Raw genomic sequence first — 17,302 nt, forward strand, 5'->3', positions numbered from 1 at the left:
ACAAAGACAACCTTAACCCTTCTCCGTCCTATGTGGAAAGCCCCTAAATTTCTTCTTCTTCCACTCGGACCTAGGTTATTTTAATTCAGCTTATTTACAACAAAGTCTTTTCAATCCAAAATAAGATTTGCTCAAACAGCTTCTACAACATGCTGCAAAAGTTCAAGGCGAAGAACAATAGATTCATGAGATAGTATTTCAGTTCCAAAGGTAGGGAAAATCAGTCTATTCAAGATCAAGTTGCGAATTCTGCTCCAAATGAGAATGTTTGGAACTGTGATGGTCAGCACTCCTTTAATTTCAAAACGCCACATCCAACTTCAGGTTAAGGCTGGTACTAATCACTGTCACTGTCCTCACCCTCCCCGATCTCAGCAGCCCTGGCACCAGTCACAACGTATGACCACTCTGAAGCCGCGTACTTTTGCAAGGCACTCTCTTTCATCTTGATCTCCTCAGACCTCCACAGGCTTGCTCTTCCTCACCTTTGTCTGACTCTGTATCTTCAGACACAAGAGCAAGATCCCTCTCAGAGACCAGTCTCAGGTTCAGTCGCCTCTGCCTCTCTGGCCACTGTTCTTCTGCTCTGCTTGTTCTCCTGCTTTTTTTTGGCTCACCCTGCTCACAAGTTCTCTCGGCTGAGTCTGACTCCGGAGCACTTTCACAGCAACTTCCCCTTTTGGAGGGAGTTTCAGTGTCGCTGTTGTTGTGACCCTCCTCAGCTCGATCAAGGGAGCAACCAGCTTCTTCAGATACCCTCATAGCTTGGCTTGTCCCCTCCTGTTGCCCTGCCACCTCAGCTGGATTTTCATTTGGGAGAGGAGCTGTTTCTTCCAAGGGTGCTGAAACTCGACGTGTGTGAGAAGCATGCACCCATTTCGGCACCCCTCCACACTTCACTGCAGTGTTCGTCACCAAGATAACCTGAAAAGGGCCTCTCCAGCAAACATCCAAGCAGCTCTTTCTCACATGCGTCCGAACCAGCACCCAGTCCCCCTGACTTTGGTCGTGACAGAGATCACTTGAAGACGGAACCACAGCAGCCTGCACCTGATGGGACACAGAACGGACGACATCAGCTAGACCCTTGCAATAATCAAGGATCAGATTGTCTGTGATGCTAATCAAGGCCGTCGATAGAACCGCTGGTAACTTCATATCCCTCCCCAACAGTATTTCATGAGGTGAAAGACCTGTTCTCCTGTCTGGGGCACTGCGCATACTCATCAACACCAAAGGTAAATCATGAGGCCATTTCAGAGACTTGGATGAACACACTTTCCCCATTCGAGCTTTCAAAGTCCCATTGATCTGCTCCACTATCGCAGAAGCCTCTGGACGATAACTGCAATGGAGTCTCTGATCAACATACAGTGCTGTGCAAAGCATCTTCATGATTTCGCTTTGAAAGTGTGTTCCTTTGTCTGAAACCAAAGAGGTCGGAATCCCAAACCTAGAAATGATTTCCCTCAACAACAGCTTTGCTACAGTGAGTGTATTGCACCTATGGGTAGGGTAAGCTTCCACCCATCTTGAGAACTCACAAACCACAATCAAAATGTACCTCAGCCCATTACACCTAGGCATTTCAACGAAGTCCAACTGCATCCTGTTGAAAGGTCCTCCTGACATCCCAATGTGACTCATGGTAACCACAGTTTTCTTTCCAGCATTCATCTGCTGACATATAACACACCTCTGACACACAGCTTCTGCCACAGCACGAAATCGCGGATTATACCACGTTTGTCTGAACACTCACACCATCGCATCTCTTCCCAAATGCACTGCACCATAAATTTTCCTTGCCATTGGGCTCAACAACTAATCCGGCAACACCGCTCTTCCGTCGCTTGAAACCCAAATGTCCACATCCCCTTTCTAACAGCCTGAATTAATCCACACATTCTTCTCTTGGTCTCAAACCTGTTCCTGCAGGTACTTGAGCTCATCCCAAGTATCTGCCATGGCCAACATCATGTTGAACTCGGTTCTTTCTTGGCTCCCATCTATATGACTTTCAGTGAATGAACAACCCTGTTCAGCAGAGAAACATGCAACTTCGCCTGCATATAGGTTTCCAAGTGACACGAAATCCATCCCCTTTCCATGAGCCGTGCACTTAACAACAGCAATCTCCTTGGGGCGCTGTAAGGCCTCTAAGAGCAACCTCACAAACTCCCCATTTCGGATGGGTGATCCAGATGATGTCATGTAACCTCTCTGGGACCATAACTGTCCGAAGTCATGAACCACGCCAAACCCATACTGGCTCTCGGTGTAAATGGTAATTCGAATTTGGTCTGCTGCCAAGCAGGCAACGAGTCAAAGCAATGCTAGCCACCTGAGCCGAGTATACTCCTTCCAGGCATGCAGCTTCAACTGCTCCTGTAATGGTACATACAGCAAATGCTGCTCTCAACTGACCAACACTGTCTCTTAAGCATGAACCATTGACAAAGAATATCTCATCGGGGTTAGGTAGTTCATCAACAATGTCAGGTCTCGGTTTGGGCAAAGCTCAGTCACATCAAGACAATCATTGTCCGCACAATCTTTATCAAGGGTGTTTGGCAACGGCATCAAGGTGGCAGGATTCAAAACAGAACATCTTCTAAGGGTCACATTCTCTGCAGCGAGTATAACCTGCTTGTAGCGTGTGAGCCTATTATTGATCAGGTGCTGCCCCTTGGTCCTGGACATCAACAATTCAACAGAATGTGGAACAAAAACAGTCAATTGGTGACCCATGACAATGCTTTCACATCTTTCAATGCTGGCACCCGTTACAGCAACGGATGTGAGACATCTGGGAAACGCTGAAGCTACTGGATCTAGGGTAGCTGAAAGTAGGCAACTGGTCTACGGACACCTCCATGATCTTGGACTAAAACTGACAGTGCACAACCTTCTCGCTCACAACAGAATAGTGAAAAAGGTTTGTTGTAATCAGGCATCCCCAGTGCCGGAGCACGACAAAGGTACTCTCGCAACTTCAAGAACGCCTTCATACAGTCATTTTCCCATGGTACTGGATCACTTATATCCTTGTGCGTCAGTCTCCGTAAAGGCTTTGCTTTCAGTGAGAAGTTATTAAGGCAACAGTGGTCCCTTACAAATAATAATGCTTAATCAATAAATATAGACAAAGTCGTTGCTATATTTGAAAACGACATGCCCAGCCGGTCAGAGGTCTTGGTATTTACTTTTCAGTCAATGTAAAACATGAATAGCACACAATATACAAGACAGGGCACAAGCCTGTACCCAGTCACACAAGAAATATCAGGCCAGGGTACAATTAAAGGGAACAAACAAAAGGGCTTTGGCAAGAGCTTAACGTTCTGTAAACTTATTAATCGCACAGTTTTGATTATAAAACAGAACAATATTGACACCTTCACACTTTTAAAGGCCAAATAAAACATTCCATGTGTGTAAGGTGCTCATAGTTGTCGACAGGGTTTCGATCCGTTTAACACATTCTACGGATCTCATCAGGACATTTAATGTATGCCTAATAGTAAAACAGCCCACCTAGATATTCCTGTGACTGGGTACACAATAAGCCTTGAACCCTTTGGCTTCCCTCTTAGCAAATCAGGCTGCTTTACTACTAGGCATACATTAAATGTCCTGATGAGATCCATAGAATGTGTTAAACGGATCGAAACGCCGTCGACAACTATGACCACCTTACACACATGGAATGTTTTATTTGCCCTTTAAAAGTGTGAAGGTGTCAATATTGTTCTGTTTTATAATCAAAACTGTGCGATTAACAAGTTTACAGAACGCTAAGCTCTTGCCTAAGCCCTTTTGTTTGTTCCCTTTAATTGTTCCCTGTCCTGATATTTTTTGTGTGATTGACTGGGTACAGGCTTGAGCCCTGTCTTATATATTGTGTGTTAATCATGTTTTACATGGACTGAAAAGTAAATACCAAGACCTCTGCCCGGCTGGGCATGTTGTTTTCAAATATATCAACGACTTTGTCTATATTTATTGATTAAGCATTATTATTTGTAAGGGACCACTGCTGCCTTAATAATATTGACTCCCAAGGTCCCTTGCCAACTTCTTTGGGTTCCCTTGTTGTTTTCATTCAGTGAAAAGTTGGCAATCCACTGACTACAGTAGCCAGCCATCCCTAAGAACATTCTGACTCCTCTCTGAGTAGAAGGCACCATCAGTCCCATAATTGCCTCTATCCTGTCTAGTGACACCTCCCTCCTGCCTTTTTCTATCCGGTGACCTAAATACTGCACCTCATTAAAGCAGTACTGTAGCTTATTTGGCGACACCTTGTGTCCATTCTCTGATAAATGGTTCAGTAATGTGATGGTATCAATCCTGCATGCATCTTCAGTCTCTGATGGCACAAGGAGGTCGTCAATGAACTGTACACGAACAGAGTTCTGCGGCAGTACAAGACTCACAAGATTCATTTCCAAGATCTGATTAAAGATCGAGGGACTCTCTGTTTACCCCTGTGGGATACAACACCACGTTAAAACACGATTTTCCAGCTTAAACGCAAAAAGAAATTGGCTCTCCTCATGGAAAGAAATCAATAAGAAAGCCTGACAAAGGTCAGTCACAGTGAACCACTCTGCTTGACATGGAATCTGAAACAATATTACAGATGGAGTCGGTACCACTGGACAACAGGGAACAACTATGTTGTTAACCCGACGCAAATCCTGCACAATTCTAAATTTCCCACTCTGCTTCTGCAATCCCATAATAGGCGAGTTACATGGACTGCCCATTACTTCCTTCAGAATTCCCTGCTTAATCATAGACTCAATCACAGGCTTTATTCCTGCAACTGTCTCTGGTGTCAAATTATACTGAGGTGTTCTGGGGAACTCAACATTCTGCTTGACCTGAATCTTAACTGGCTCAACTCCTTTGATCAAGTCTATGTCCTCACCAGTAAAGTCCCACACTTCCTGCGAGACTGAATCTCTGAAATCAAGTGGAAGCTCTCCCACTGTCACAACAGGGTACATTTCGGTACACAAATGTTGATTTGTGACCTTAAAAGCAGCATCATCATCATTAGTCTCAACTCCACTCCTTTAGGGGTGCAATAAATGGTGCAATTGAGTTTACACAGTAGATCCCTCCCTAGTAAACAAACAGGGCTCGAATCGCACACCACGAACTGATGTCTATCTCGAAACGTCCCTATCTTCACAGGAATCGGTTCTGTTAAAGGGCTCGTTATTTTCTTGTTCGCAACACCTACAACTTGGATACATTGTCCCGAGATGGGTAGGTTGGGGACTACTGCAGATCTCACAGTAGAACAGGGGGTAGCACCAGTATCAACCAGAAAGGTGGGAGGGTGACCATCAACATCAGCTTCCACAAATGGTCCCCTCTGGTCTACCTCCAAGCCTGCCCCAAGAGGTAAGTCTGAGTCCCTGTCGAGATCCTCGGAGGCAGGGACTCCTGAACTCGCGGAGCCGAAGTCCCCCCTTTTATCGACTTTGGCTTTACTACTGTCTTTGTCACCTCGGTTTCTTGTACCTGCACTACCTCTTCCTCCTGCTGCATCTGATTTGCAGGATTCAAAGGACACTCGTGTCTCCAGTGTCCAATCTGATGACACTGATGACACTCAGTAAGCTTTTTCAGAGTTGCCAGATTTACTCTTGGCCTAGAGTCCTCAGTATTTCCCTTTCCCTTATTCTGATCATTCTGTTTCCTTCCCAGCGTACCTCCGCCTGACTGTACTTGGCTTCCCTTGTCGGCAGCTTGCATCTGAACCAACATCAGCTTATCCTTGAGTCTCTTATGCCTCAAATCTACCTCATCACTGCAATATCTAGCATACCTCAATATCTCATCCAGCGGCTTGTTCTGCCAACAAATCAAATGCTGCTGGATCATAAGGCAAATCTCAGGTCTCAACCCTAGAACAAATTTCGACACAAACTGTCCCATGTCCTTAGGATCCATTACATCCAACCCACTGCACTGCTTAAAGACTTGCAACAACCTTCCATAATACTCATGCACCGTCTCCTTTGGACTGAACTGTCCGATCTATTTTCACCCAGTCAATGTCCTGCTGTGGTACTTTAGATTTCAACCACGTGGTCACCTGCTCGTACATTTTCATAACAAGGGGTGATGGGCCATTAGTGACAACATCCCTGTCCGGTTTAGAAGTGGGCCATTCAACAGCAACCTTAAATGCTACCCACAAGTCACTCGGAACCACAATGTCAAACAATGTATTCATATCTATTGACAACACCTTCAAAATCTTGACAAACCTCTCAACCTGCTTGTACCACTCAACTGGGCTCTCTCTCAGTTTTGGCAAGTCATTTGTGAATACTGTCAAATTTCCTCTACTCCAAGGCAAATGCACATACCCTCCGCTAGCTACGTCTCATAAAGGGTAATTCCCAATTCCTTGCACTTCCCCTCCAGGAGGAGGTGTCTCTGCCACATTTCTCTTAACACTCTTTTTCTTCCCACTTATCAAGCCTATTCAATTCTCGTATCCCCATAATCAGTTCTTTGATGTGGGTCTTTAGTCCAATTACACTCTTTTCGTCCAGATCTTGGTCACTATACTGTAACCGATGACCACCCTGCAGCATTTTTGTTTTAGACAAGTCCAATTCATACCTGTTCCCCAATTTAGTTAGTTTCTCATGTGCCGACCTTGCTTTGCGAGTCATATCCTTTGCCACAAACAACAACTCGTCTGGCTCATAGAGGTCCACCCTCTCTAAAGGCAAGTTCCCATCAACAATCTCATCCACTTCTGCTTTTAACCGCATCACATCCAGCCTTTTTGCGCTTACTGCTGCCTTCAGGACACCTTGACCAGATGCACCACTCGACTCTCTGCAGTCGCTACCCTGTTTTCTGCACCTACTCCCTTCAGGTGTATCCCTTAAAACCACTCTATTGTTGGCACTCCCATGATCCCAGACCTCCCTTTGTCTGTCACTCCGAGTCCCATGTCCTTAAATCTGACCTCAATTCTCCCAGGGATTTCAGTCTTGGTCCCCTCAGATCCATCGGTCATCTTGACCAATCTGCTGTAGCCGGCAACGGCGTGCTCTACTCTACAGGGCTCGGTAATAGAACCAACCCATTCACTACACTGTTTATTCCTGTTAGACGGAGACCCGGAGGGTCGGCCGAGTACAGGGGGAGAGGCCTCCGGCGAGGGCCCTCCCCGGTAATCGTACAGACAAGTAACTTCCCTCCCCACAGATAGACACCACACAAGGATAAGTTCTGCACACTTTTATATATATCTTTAGGCAAGGTGATGAGCGGTACAGTAGGACCAGGATACGAGGATCCCGTCAATTCTAGTCTCTTTGGGGAAAAGGGTAGCGGGACAGTCTGAGTACCGGTCCGGTACAGAGGCAGCAAAAGGTGGAGCTCACAATCCTCGGGCTGGAGGGTTCGCAAGGAGGGGCCGCGGCAGCGCCAGCAGGCCTTGTAGATGGTTCACGATGAGGACGGCAGCGCCAGCAGGCTTCGAAGATGGTTCACGACGAGGATGGCCGCGGCAGCGCCAGCAGGCCTTGAAGATGGTTCACGACGAGGAAGGCCGCGGCAGGGCCAGCAGGCCTTGAAGATGGTTCACGACGAGGAGAGCCGCGGCAGCGCCAGCAGGCCTTGAAGATGGTTCACGACGAGGAGGGCCGCGCCAGCAGGCCTTGAAGGTGGTTCACCGCGAGGAGGGCCGCGGCAGCGCCAGCAGGCCTTGCAGATGATTCATGACGAGGATGAGCCGCGGCAGCGCCAGCAGGCCTTCAAGGATGAGTTTGTCTCGGTGTCTCTCAACTCCAGGATACAACTGCCTTCCTGCTCTGGAGCTGCCCCAGTTATAGGTCTGGCGCCCTTTGATGTCCGGACCCTCGCACTTGGAGGTCGGGAGGTCCGGGATGAGGGAGTTCAGACACCCAGCAGGGGGGTGGAGCCAGCGCCCGGGGAGGCTGGGGGCGATCGACACCTGGCGGAGGGGAGCCATCGACACTCCTTCTCCCATTGACTTGCCAAGTGGTCTCTTCACCCCCTGGGTGGATGGTGGTGCCTTGATGTCGGGGCCTGGCTGGGCCCGAGGTCGACCCGAGGCCACGAGGCCTGGTCGTGTAGTGTCCAAAATGGCGGTCGGGCCGGAGACCGGGGTTCTGGAAGGGACCCGGGCCGGCCGATGCGGTGTTGTTTAGGAGCCAGGGTTCCGTCGGGGAAGGGCCGGGGGTTGCCCCGGCGGGTTGCAGTGGTGGTTCTTGTCCGGGGAACAGGAGGAGCAGGGGTCCGTGACCCGCCATGCGGGGAGGGGACGGGCCGGCCACGAGGCCTGTCCAACAATTCCAAAGTCAGCACTTCCTTTCATTCCTGTCTGTGATTGGCCTCCATTCCTCACCTGCTCTGGATTGTACACTGACACCATGGGATCAGTGGTAACCTCTGAGAACTGACACTTTCGGCGTTCTGCATTTCCCCCAATGAGAATTTTCCAACTACTTCAGAACTCGGTGGGCCTTGTGGTTCCTTAGTTCCCTCTATTGGAGATGATCTGTCCCCCTCTGACGCCGGATTGTACGGAGGTTGTCTCTCTGATAACATCCTTTCTATCAAGCTATCGTCAGTATCACTGTCGTCATCCTCAGCTTTGTTTTTCTGCGTATCCCCTGACTTGACCAACAATGGATACAATTTATCCCCCTAGATCGTCTGTACTCTCCATCTCTTTTCCAATGCATCCCATCTCGCATCTTGAAATGCCCTGACTGATCTCTTCACTCGTTCCTGTCTCCTGTCTCTGTTTCTTTTGTGTGCCGCCCTAATCCACACATGTAATACCTCAAATTGCGTTGGTCTAGGCTTAGGTCGCAAAGAAGCCATAATCGATTTCAACTGGTATAACACTTCCAATCTAAAAGTTCCATATCTGGGAAAGGTCAACTCCTCATTTCCTTCAGTCATTTTGCACCGATTCTCAAGCTGCAGTATAGTATGCAAACCCACATTCGTAGCCATGTAATGAGCTGGAGTGTCCTTGGGCGGAGCCTCTCCAACCCCCCCCGGGGTTCTAAATTCTTTTATTTTTTTAACAAATCTCGCAAAACTTAAAAACATTTCATGATGAAACCAGCGTTTCTCTTTTCACAACGCTTGTCTACTTCCTGATGACAATCACCCAATCCCAGCGAGGCTTCACACCAACCGCCCTATCACAGCGCGGCACCGTCTGACATCATTTTCCCCCCGCTCGCAGCAGTTCCCCTCCTTTTCAATTCACTTCTCACTCATGCTCACGTCCCATGCATACACTGAAATAATCACCCGTACGTCCAAGTAATTACTTCGCTGACTGTATGTCCACAGTCTGACTGTACGTCCTCAGTCGTGTAATTGTCTACAGAAAACTGGCAACTGTCTGTCCACGAAACGACCTGACAATCACCTCAACTGATAGGTTACAAACACTCAGCAACCTACGACCAGTGTCAGTTACTCACGCACTCACACATTCATTCCCCTTATCTCGGTCCAATGGGCAATCGATGGTACCTCATGATCCCCTTAACAATGGTCGACAATTACGGTTTGCTTAAGCTACTCCTTGAGCCCAAGACTTTCCCAGGCTGCGAGCGCTCACAGCCTGATCTCCTTTCATACAACAGGCATTCCAACTCCGCAAAACATCACAACACAAACACCGCAACCTAACAACATATAACCCTATTCATACTCACTCTCCCACGAACTGCTGCTTTTCGCTGCAACGTCACTCTCCGTCAGTTTCCACGAAACGCCTTCTTCCGCCGATAATCCACTGGACAGTCATTGCCTGAATTCTATGGGCCTTGGGGAAACTCCTATCCTAATCTAGAACTCCCTTACTTCCAGAGACAAAGCTTTCTCTGGCTACCAACTGATGACGCTGGGATTCACATACAGATTTTTCCTTACCAATCCTTGAAATCCCTGGCCGACTAGATCTCTTTAGTCTGCAAAGAAGTGTAAAGGGGAGTTCTCTATTTCCATACTTATAACAATTTTCCAAGGACCAAATACGTCTCAATCCAAAGGCCTCTGACTACAAAATGAAGTTTAAAGATTTATTACAAAGCCAAAAATAATTGACCATACAAGCACCTCGGCAAGAGGTTCAAGAAATAAACCGGCACGAATACAAACATAATCCTACGCAGGAGTCTCAGACGACTCAGAATAAAGAGCAATGTGAGTTCCAAAAGCATTAGGCAAACAGTAACAGTTCCCACTGGAAGTCTCGCCTGCATATGTTCCAAGGGAAAGAAAGGATTAGTCTGTCCCTACACTAACTCTAAGGTGACATCCCTACTTAGCATATCTCCCAGGCAAGAGAAAAAGGTGTCAGCTGTGAAGGCTCCCTAAGAAGCACATCCACTCTTTCCAGGTAAGTAGCCCAAGCTACCGAGCTTGTTCTAAGATGCTCCTTAATTTCTCCTGCCTAGTTCGCACTGAGACCCCTGTCTAACTGCATTTCCAATTGGCCTGATTTAGACAGGACTCAGTCTGACTCCAACCGACTCTAACCCTAACTCCGACTGCGACCCTCACTACAACTGCAACTGACTCTCCTCCCTCTGTGAAACAAAAGGGGATGATGGACGGAGCGTTTGAGCAATATCAAACACTCACCCCCAGTCAACTGATCTGGGTTAAATCCATCACCATTCTTTAGCTCACTCAGCCACCCCAGTTCAGACATGGCCATATGCAAATCAGTCTGACCCTGTGCCTCATGGGAACAGTCCAGCCCGAACTGCCAAGCCATGTCTTCCCTGGACCGGAAACAAGCATCCTGGGACCGGTTTCGGATTCATAATCCTAATCAGCCAGGCTATCTTGAATCCAGTGGCCAAGTGAGCAAGGGACTCACGTCTGAGCATGACTACGAGTGGTTATAATGCACCCCTACAATTTTCAAAATAACATGGCGCTCTATCAATGCTGTTGAATGATTTATGAGCACTTTGAAAAGGGTGGTTCAATGTGCTGCACTGGAGGATATCGTCCTCAAATCTGCTCTACACCCAACCCTACGTGCCTACCATTCCACTCCTCATTCCACGACAAGAGAAAGTCCTGCCACCTTTGCTGTTCCAGAGATCTCTTGGAATGAAGATACCTCAATGGATCGTCAGATGGTCAATAGGCCCTGAGGAGATTCAAGTCACTGACACCTCTCGCATATGCAAAATGAAGGCCTATGGCGACAAGGGCCGACATGCTCAAGACACAGTTTTCAAGAAAGACCGAATACTTGTTAAGCAAAAGTGGGCACGCAAGACGGATACTGTTTGATGCTGACCCGCTAAGAGTTGTGGCCTAGAAAATCCATAACTAGAAACTCATCACACTTTAAGACTTTGCCTGATGTTCGTCAGCTCCAGACCTCGAAGTGAGGCAACTCCACCTGAGTGCCCAAGTCGAGCATCTGACTCTTCTCCAGAGATGCCAGATGAAGGCGCCCCTCCTCTATCTCATACAACTAGATCTGGAAAGTCACTGCAAGCACCTCAACTACTCATCGAGGAGTTGTAATGTGTATATGTGAATATATTTGTTTGTACCTGTTTTTTGTGCATGAAGTCTCTAGTGGCCCTCGGCTGACTCCTTACAAGTATTATTTAATCTTATGGGTGTGGCTGGGTGTGGTTAATAAAGTTTGAGACTTATTGTGTTCAGTTAACAGTTGCATGCTGAAGAATAAAGACGTTGAAACCAGAACTCTGTGGGTGGCATGCTCTGTTATATGCTCTCTGGCTTGGGAGGACTCTGCAGTCATGTATCACTTTGTCCACAGCTGAGGCCAACTGGACCACGATTAAGTGGAATGCATATTGCTCCAGATGGGAGGCCATACACTACTGTAATACAAATTCGGGAAGAAACTTGGAGCAGGATGAGAATCACCTTGATAGGAAGCTATAGCTAACTTCAAATAACTGGTGAGCAACTTTCCTCCGCCCACAGAGGCATATGCTTTTTGGGTTGGTTTAGGAAAATGTGCATTTGAACGCTCCTAGGTCCATTTTACATGACCAGAGCAACAAAGGGTTTTCAGCCTTCATTGCCAACACCTATTAGAGGGATTTGTGATGTTATACATCTGGACAAAAAGCCACACCTTAAACAAGTGAGGCCCGAATATCTTGAATATTCACACAAGAGCATACAACTGTTTCTAACAGCAGCCCAGTATTGTGGCTGATAAAAGACATTGGATGCTCCTTCCTTTACCTTTTAGTAAGGAGTGCCCCAACTCTCTTATCAGATGCATACATTTGGATGACGAAGTCTATATCTAGATTATAGCGAGTCATCTTTAGAAATGGATGCACAACACAGTGAGTTCTTGAGAATTTCAAATGTCTTATCACTCTTGAACCCAGAACATTTTTCTGGGCCCCATCTTAGATGTCAGGACAGTTAGTCGGGCTACTATGGCCCCATAATTGGCTACACAGTTCCAGTGATACCCAGTGAGAGCCCAATTGGCCCTCTCCCAGGTCTGGGTAGTGGGAACCTTCTAGTGTAGTACTGTCTGGGCCTTTTCCTCCAGAAGTCGAAACTTTCAACTGTCCCTTTGGTGCCCTGGGTAGCCCAAAGGACTGAATGCATCTTGCACTTGGCTGCCTGGATGGCCAGTTTCACCCCTGTATCACAAACAGCATCTTTTATCTAAGCCTCTAAAGTTATTTCTCCAGACATTGCATAACACAGCAATACTTTCCAGCTGGAACACACACAACTTTTCTAGGCCAGACGTGTGGTTGGCTACTGTGATGTCACAAAAGCTAATGGAATTTCTATATAATGCTTAACGCTGGACAAATTCAGATAGAGAATACAGCGACCACGTATCTCAAAAAAAATTTGTGAATAGTGTTGCCGATTATTTTTTTTTTAATTGGAGGGCTGACTGCCTCCTGATTTCTTGGAAACAGGTAATGTAGTATATACACCAGTTCACGGTTAGAAAGGTTTATTTGACATATAGAGGTCAGATAAGGGGCTAAAACGCATCTGTCTTTCTCAGCAAGCAGGGAATGGCCTTTATTATTTCAGTAGGCAGAGGCCAGCATCTCATAGCACATACTCGTAGACAGCGGAGCCTTTGTACACTTTAAAATGTTGGCACATGAAAAGTATACGTGGGTTTCGATTATTACTTAACATTAGTGCCGTTTTTCTAATACAGTTTTATTAAAATCTCCACCCGCAGTCACATAGGAAAGTAGTCAATGTTGTAATATGTCATTTTGTCTCTACAGTGACAGTGTCTAAGTCTTTAACATTGTTTCGGTACCCAAGATACAGCAAACAACAACAATCCTATGACCCATCGCCCAAGCAAGCACAGGGACAGCTGGATACTGTGAGTAAATCGTCTCGCTGTTTAATAGTCTCAATCTTTCCAGGGTACATTCTTTATATGTCTGACGTGACATTGCAGCTGACTGCTTGACCCACGATATCTAACATAGACAGTAAGCTCTGGGTCAGCCTTCTTCAACAATTAACTTCTTTTTGTCAGCTCTCATCAGCCATTGATTAAAGAGATTGTCAATCACATCTTCACTCCTGTCTGAAGATTTTTTCTTTTATTGTCATGTTGAATTGTGAGTGTACCATTCAACCTCCTATTGGGACTATTTTACATCTGAAAACAACTCAAGTGTCATCATTTTTGTCTCATTCCATCCTTTCTTCACACAAGCATTCTTCACATATAGCAAATATTTTTACATTTTATTTGACTGTAGCAGGCCTTTTTTTTAATTAATTTGTCAGGGCTCATGTGCAATACTAGTGCAATCCCATGCCCTCCTCTGTCTGTCTGCTCTGCTCTTGATTGTCCCTTCTCTCTGTCAGTTTTAGTCTCACTGTCCTCCAGTTCTCTTCCTATTTCCCTTGTTCTGCTCCTATGAACCCTTGTCGCATGTGGTCTATCTCCTTGCCTTCTCTCTCTGTCACCTTTACTTTTCCATTGTCTGTCCGCTGTACGACCACCCTGGTCTCCGTTGATTTGTAATCAGGCCCACTGTCCTCTTTCTTTGCCCATTCCTGTTGCACCTTCTCCCATTTCTGGGACTTCTCTTCACCCTCTGTGTCTGGTCCTCTCTACTCATGTGGGCTGTGATTTCAGCAGCGCAGAGGATGAGTGTGTGGGTGGTAGGTACTCAGTGATTGCCCTCCATACTGCAGCTGCCTTATGTCCCTCAGTCATTGGGCACTGTCCAAGCCAGTAAGTCTTGCTTGCATCTGTAGTTACAAGCCAGAACTTTTGGCTTTGCCATTGTTTGTTTTTTAACCGTTTTCATTGAGCTGCCTTTGTTCTCAAAGGGAAGGAATAGGACCATTGTTTTCCTACTGCCAGAACATAAACCAAACATTAGCAGAGAGCAGGGCCGGCTCGTCCGTTATGGTGGAGGAGCATAGGAGCATTACCCCCCCCCCCCCCCCCCCCCTCTGCTGAAAGCCAGCAGAGGCAAAAGACAAAAATAAATTGATAATAAAATATTTTTATTATCATATTATTTTTAGCCCTGCAAGCTGTGAGTCGAGGGTGGGGCGTGGCCTCTGATACTGATGCTGCAGCACCAGGAAGGAGGGGGGAGAGGTGAGCACTGCAAGTGTGCATGATGGTTTGGCTGGCCCTCTGGGGCCTGCCAAACCGTCATGTGCACTTGTCCTTTCTCCACCGAGCTGTGCTTTACAGCTGTGTGGAGAAACCAACACGAATATATGATCCCATTCCGCATTCCAAAATCCCGCATACCATGACTCCGCATTATTTACAATGCAGAGCCATTACTCTGCAATACAATCACTCCGCAAAATTTAACGCCGCATATAACTTTACAACGCATGCCTTTACAACGCAAAGGCATGTGTCGTGAACTTATATGTGGGGAAAAGTTAGAAAATGTACATACACTATATATATATATATATATATATATATATATATATATATATATACACACACACACACACACATAAATATATATTTATATATATATATATATATATATATATATATATATATAGTGTATACATATATATATCTATATACATATAAATTAAAATAAATTAAAATAAACCAAATAAAGCATATGTATATAAGTAAATGAATATTTTACATTTATATTTGTTTTAAAATAATATTAAAAAATAAATATATATATACAATTTTAAAAAATACACTTAACACCCTAAAAACTAATACCACCCTACTCCCTTAAAATACCCCAGCACCCCAAAATCCAAACCCACCCTTACTCCTTAAAATACCCCAACACCCTTAAACACTAACCCATCTTAACCATATAAATATACCCTGTACCCCCAAAACCCAAACCTACCCCTGAACCCTAAAAATACCCCTGTACCCCAAAACCCAAACCTACCCCTGAACCCTAAAAATACCCCTGTACCCCAAAACCCAAACCTACCCCTAAACCCTAAAAATACCCTTGTACCCCAAAACCCAAACCTACCCCTGAACCCTAAAAATACCCATGTACCCCAAAACCCAAACCTACCCCATAACCATAAAAATACCCCTGTACCCCAAAACCCAAACATACCCCTTAACCCTAAAAATACCCCTGTACCCCAAAACCCAAACCTACCCCTGAACCCTAAAAATACCCCTGTACCCCAAAACCCAAACCTACCCCTGAACCCTAAAAATACCCCTGTACCCCAAAACCCAAACATACCCCTGAACCCAAAAAATACCCCTGTACCCCAAAACCCAAACATACCCCTGAACCCTAAAAATACCCCTATACCCCAATACCCATACCTATCCCTTAACTCTTAAATACCCCTGCACCTCATAACCCGAACCCACCCTTAACACCTTCCCTACTCATGACGAGCTCAGCTCGTCATGAGGCACGGTTGAGCTGTGCTTATGACGAGCTGAGCTCGTCATGAACAATGAGGAATTCAATTAATCAGCACAGGAGGAAAATGCCTCTAGCAGCCAAGGTGTTAAAATACCCCTGAACCCCAAAAACATATACTCCAACATCCCCAAACTAAAACAATATACTTACCATACACTTAAATATAAAAAACATATGCTTTTACCAATCATGCTTTTACAACGAATTTCGTTGTAAAAGCATGCGTGGTCAAAGCATATAATATATAATGGCATGCGTTGTAAAATTTTGCGGAGTAATGGTACCTGCGTTATCATGGTATGAGGAGTAATGGTATGCGGAGTAAAAAAATGTGTAGTGACGGTGTTTTACCACCAACACAGCTCCCAGTCTATAACTGAGCGCTGAACCGAGGCGCTCAGACCAATCTATTAGTACTAAACTAATAGTATTCCCAACATGTGAGCCGCGCTGGGATTGGGAGCTGGGAGCCTGCACAGTGTCCAGCAGTTCCTTCACGGGACACGAGAATATGGAGAAATGCTGTCGGAGCAGGTAAGTCTTTTTCTCTATTTTACTTCAGGTTTTTTTTGTGTGTTCCCCCCTTCCCATGCCCCACCACTTAGCAAAATGAGTGGCTGCTACTGGCAGAGTGACTGCGGGTGCAGAATGCACGTTTGTCCTGTCTTCTAGACAAACCACCAATAGGTCTCATTGTCATTGGGCTCACCCAGTCGTGCAGACGAAAATTGTGCCACTGACACTATATGATAACTGGGCTGGACATTAACTATTTCCTTTGTATAAGGGTGCGTACCTTTTTGGTGTCTATATTCATCAGAGCTTGCTTATCTCATGTCAACCAATGCTCCTAACTACAAGGCTTTCTAAAAATACCAGTCATGCGGTCGTCAAATATGCTTTGTAGTAAATGCACACATATGATTGAGGATTATTTGTATTCTTTATTCTTAAATTGCGCAGTACCGCAGTAAGGGTGCTTGTAGCACCAAGCAGGATACAGGCTCTCTCTACCACATACATTCTAAGTCCCATCATATATTCATGTTCCCTATGACATACTAAAGTTCTACATTATACAGTCTACTCTACAAAGAAACCTAGTTACTACACATCCCCTTTACTAATAAAATAAAACAAAAAAACAAAATAAACAAAGTTGAACAACAGTAAAACTTTTATAGGCAGGCCTTCTCAACCTGAGGGGAACAATTTACTCACAAACAAAATCATGTAAAGATTTTGGCATAACAATGAGTCTCCCAGATCTACTGGACACATGTATGCCATCTTTCCCACCAACTGGTTCAGATTCACTTATAATCACTGTGCGTATT

The 17,302-nt window shown here is 45.7% G+C and overlaps 1 protein-coding gene across 2 annotated transcripts in view; it reads left to right on the forward strand.

Moving 5' to 3' along the window:
- Positions 1–17,302, forward strand: part of LOC147708099 (uncharacterized) — a 958,668-nt gene that overhangs the window by 516,636 nt on the left and 424,730 nt on the right. For both annotated transcript variants that reach the window (XM_086926871.1, XM_086926872.1), the window contains exon 8: positions 13,320–13,423. In XM_086926871.1, the coding sequence (XP_086782997.1) occupies positions 13,320–13,423 (104 nt within the window). The remainder of the gene's footprint in view (positions 1–13,319; positions 13,424–17,302) is intronic.

Source organism: Lissotriton vulgaris, chromosome 6 (assembly GCF_964263255.1).
Source record: "Lissotriton vulgaris chromosome 6, aLisVul1.2, whole genome shotgun sequence".
In the NCBI taxonomy this organism is placed as follows: domain Eukaryota; kingdom Metazoa; phylum Chordata; class Amphibia; order Caudata; family Salamandridae; genus Lissotriton; species Lissotriton vulgaris.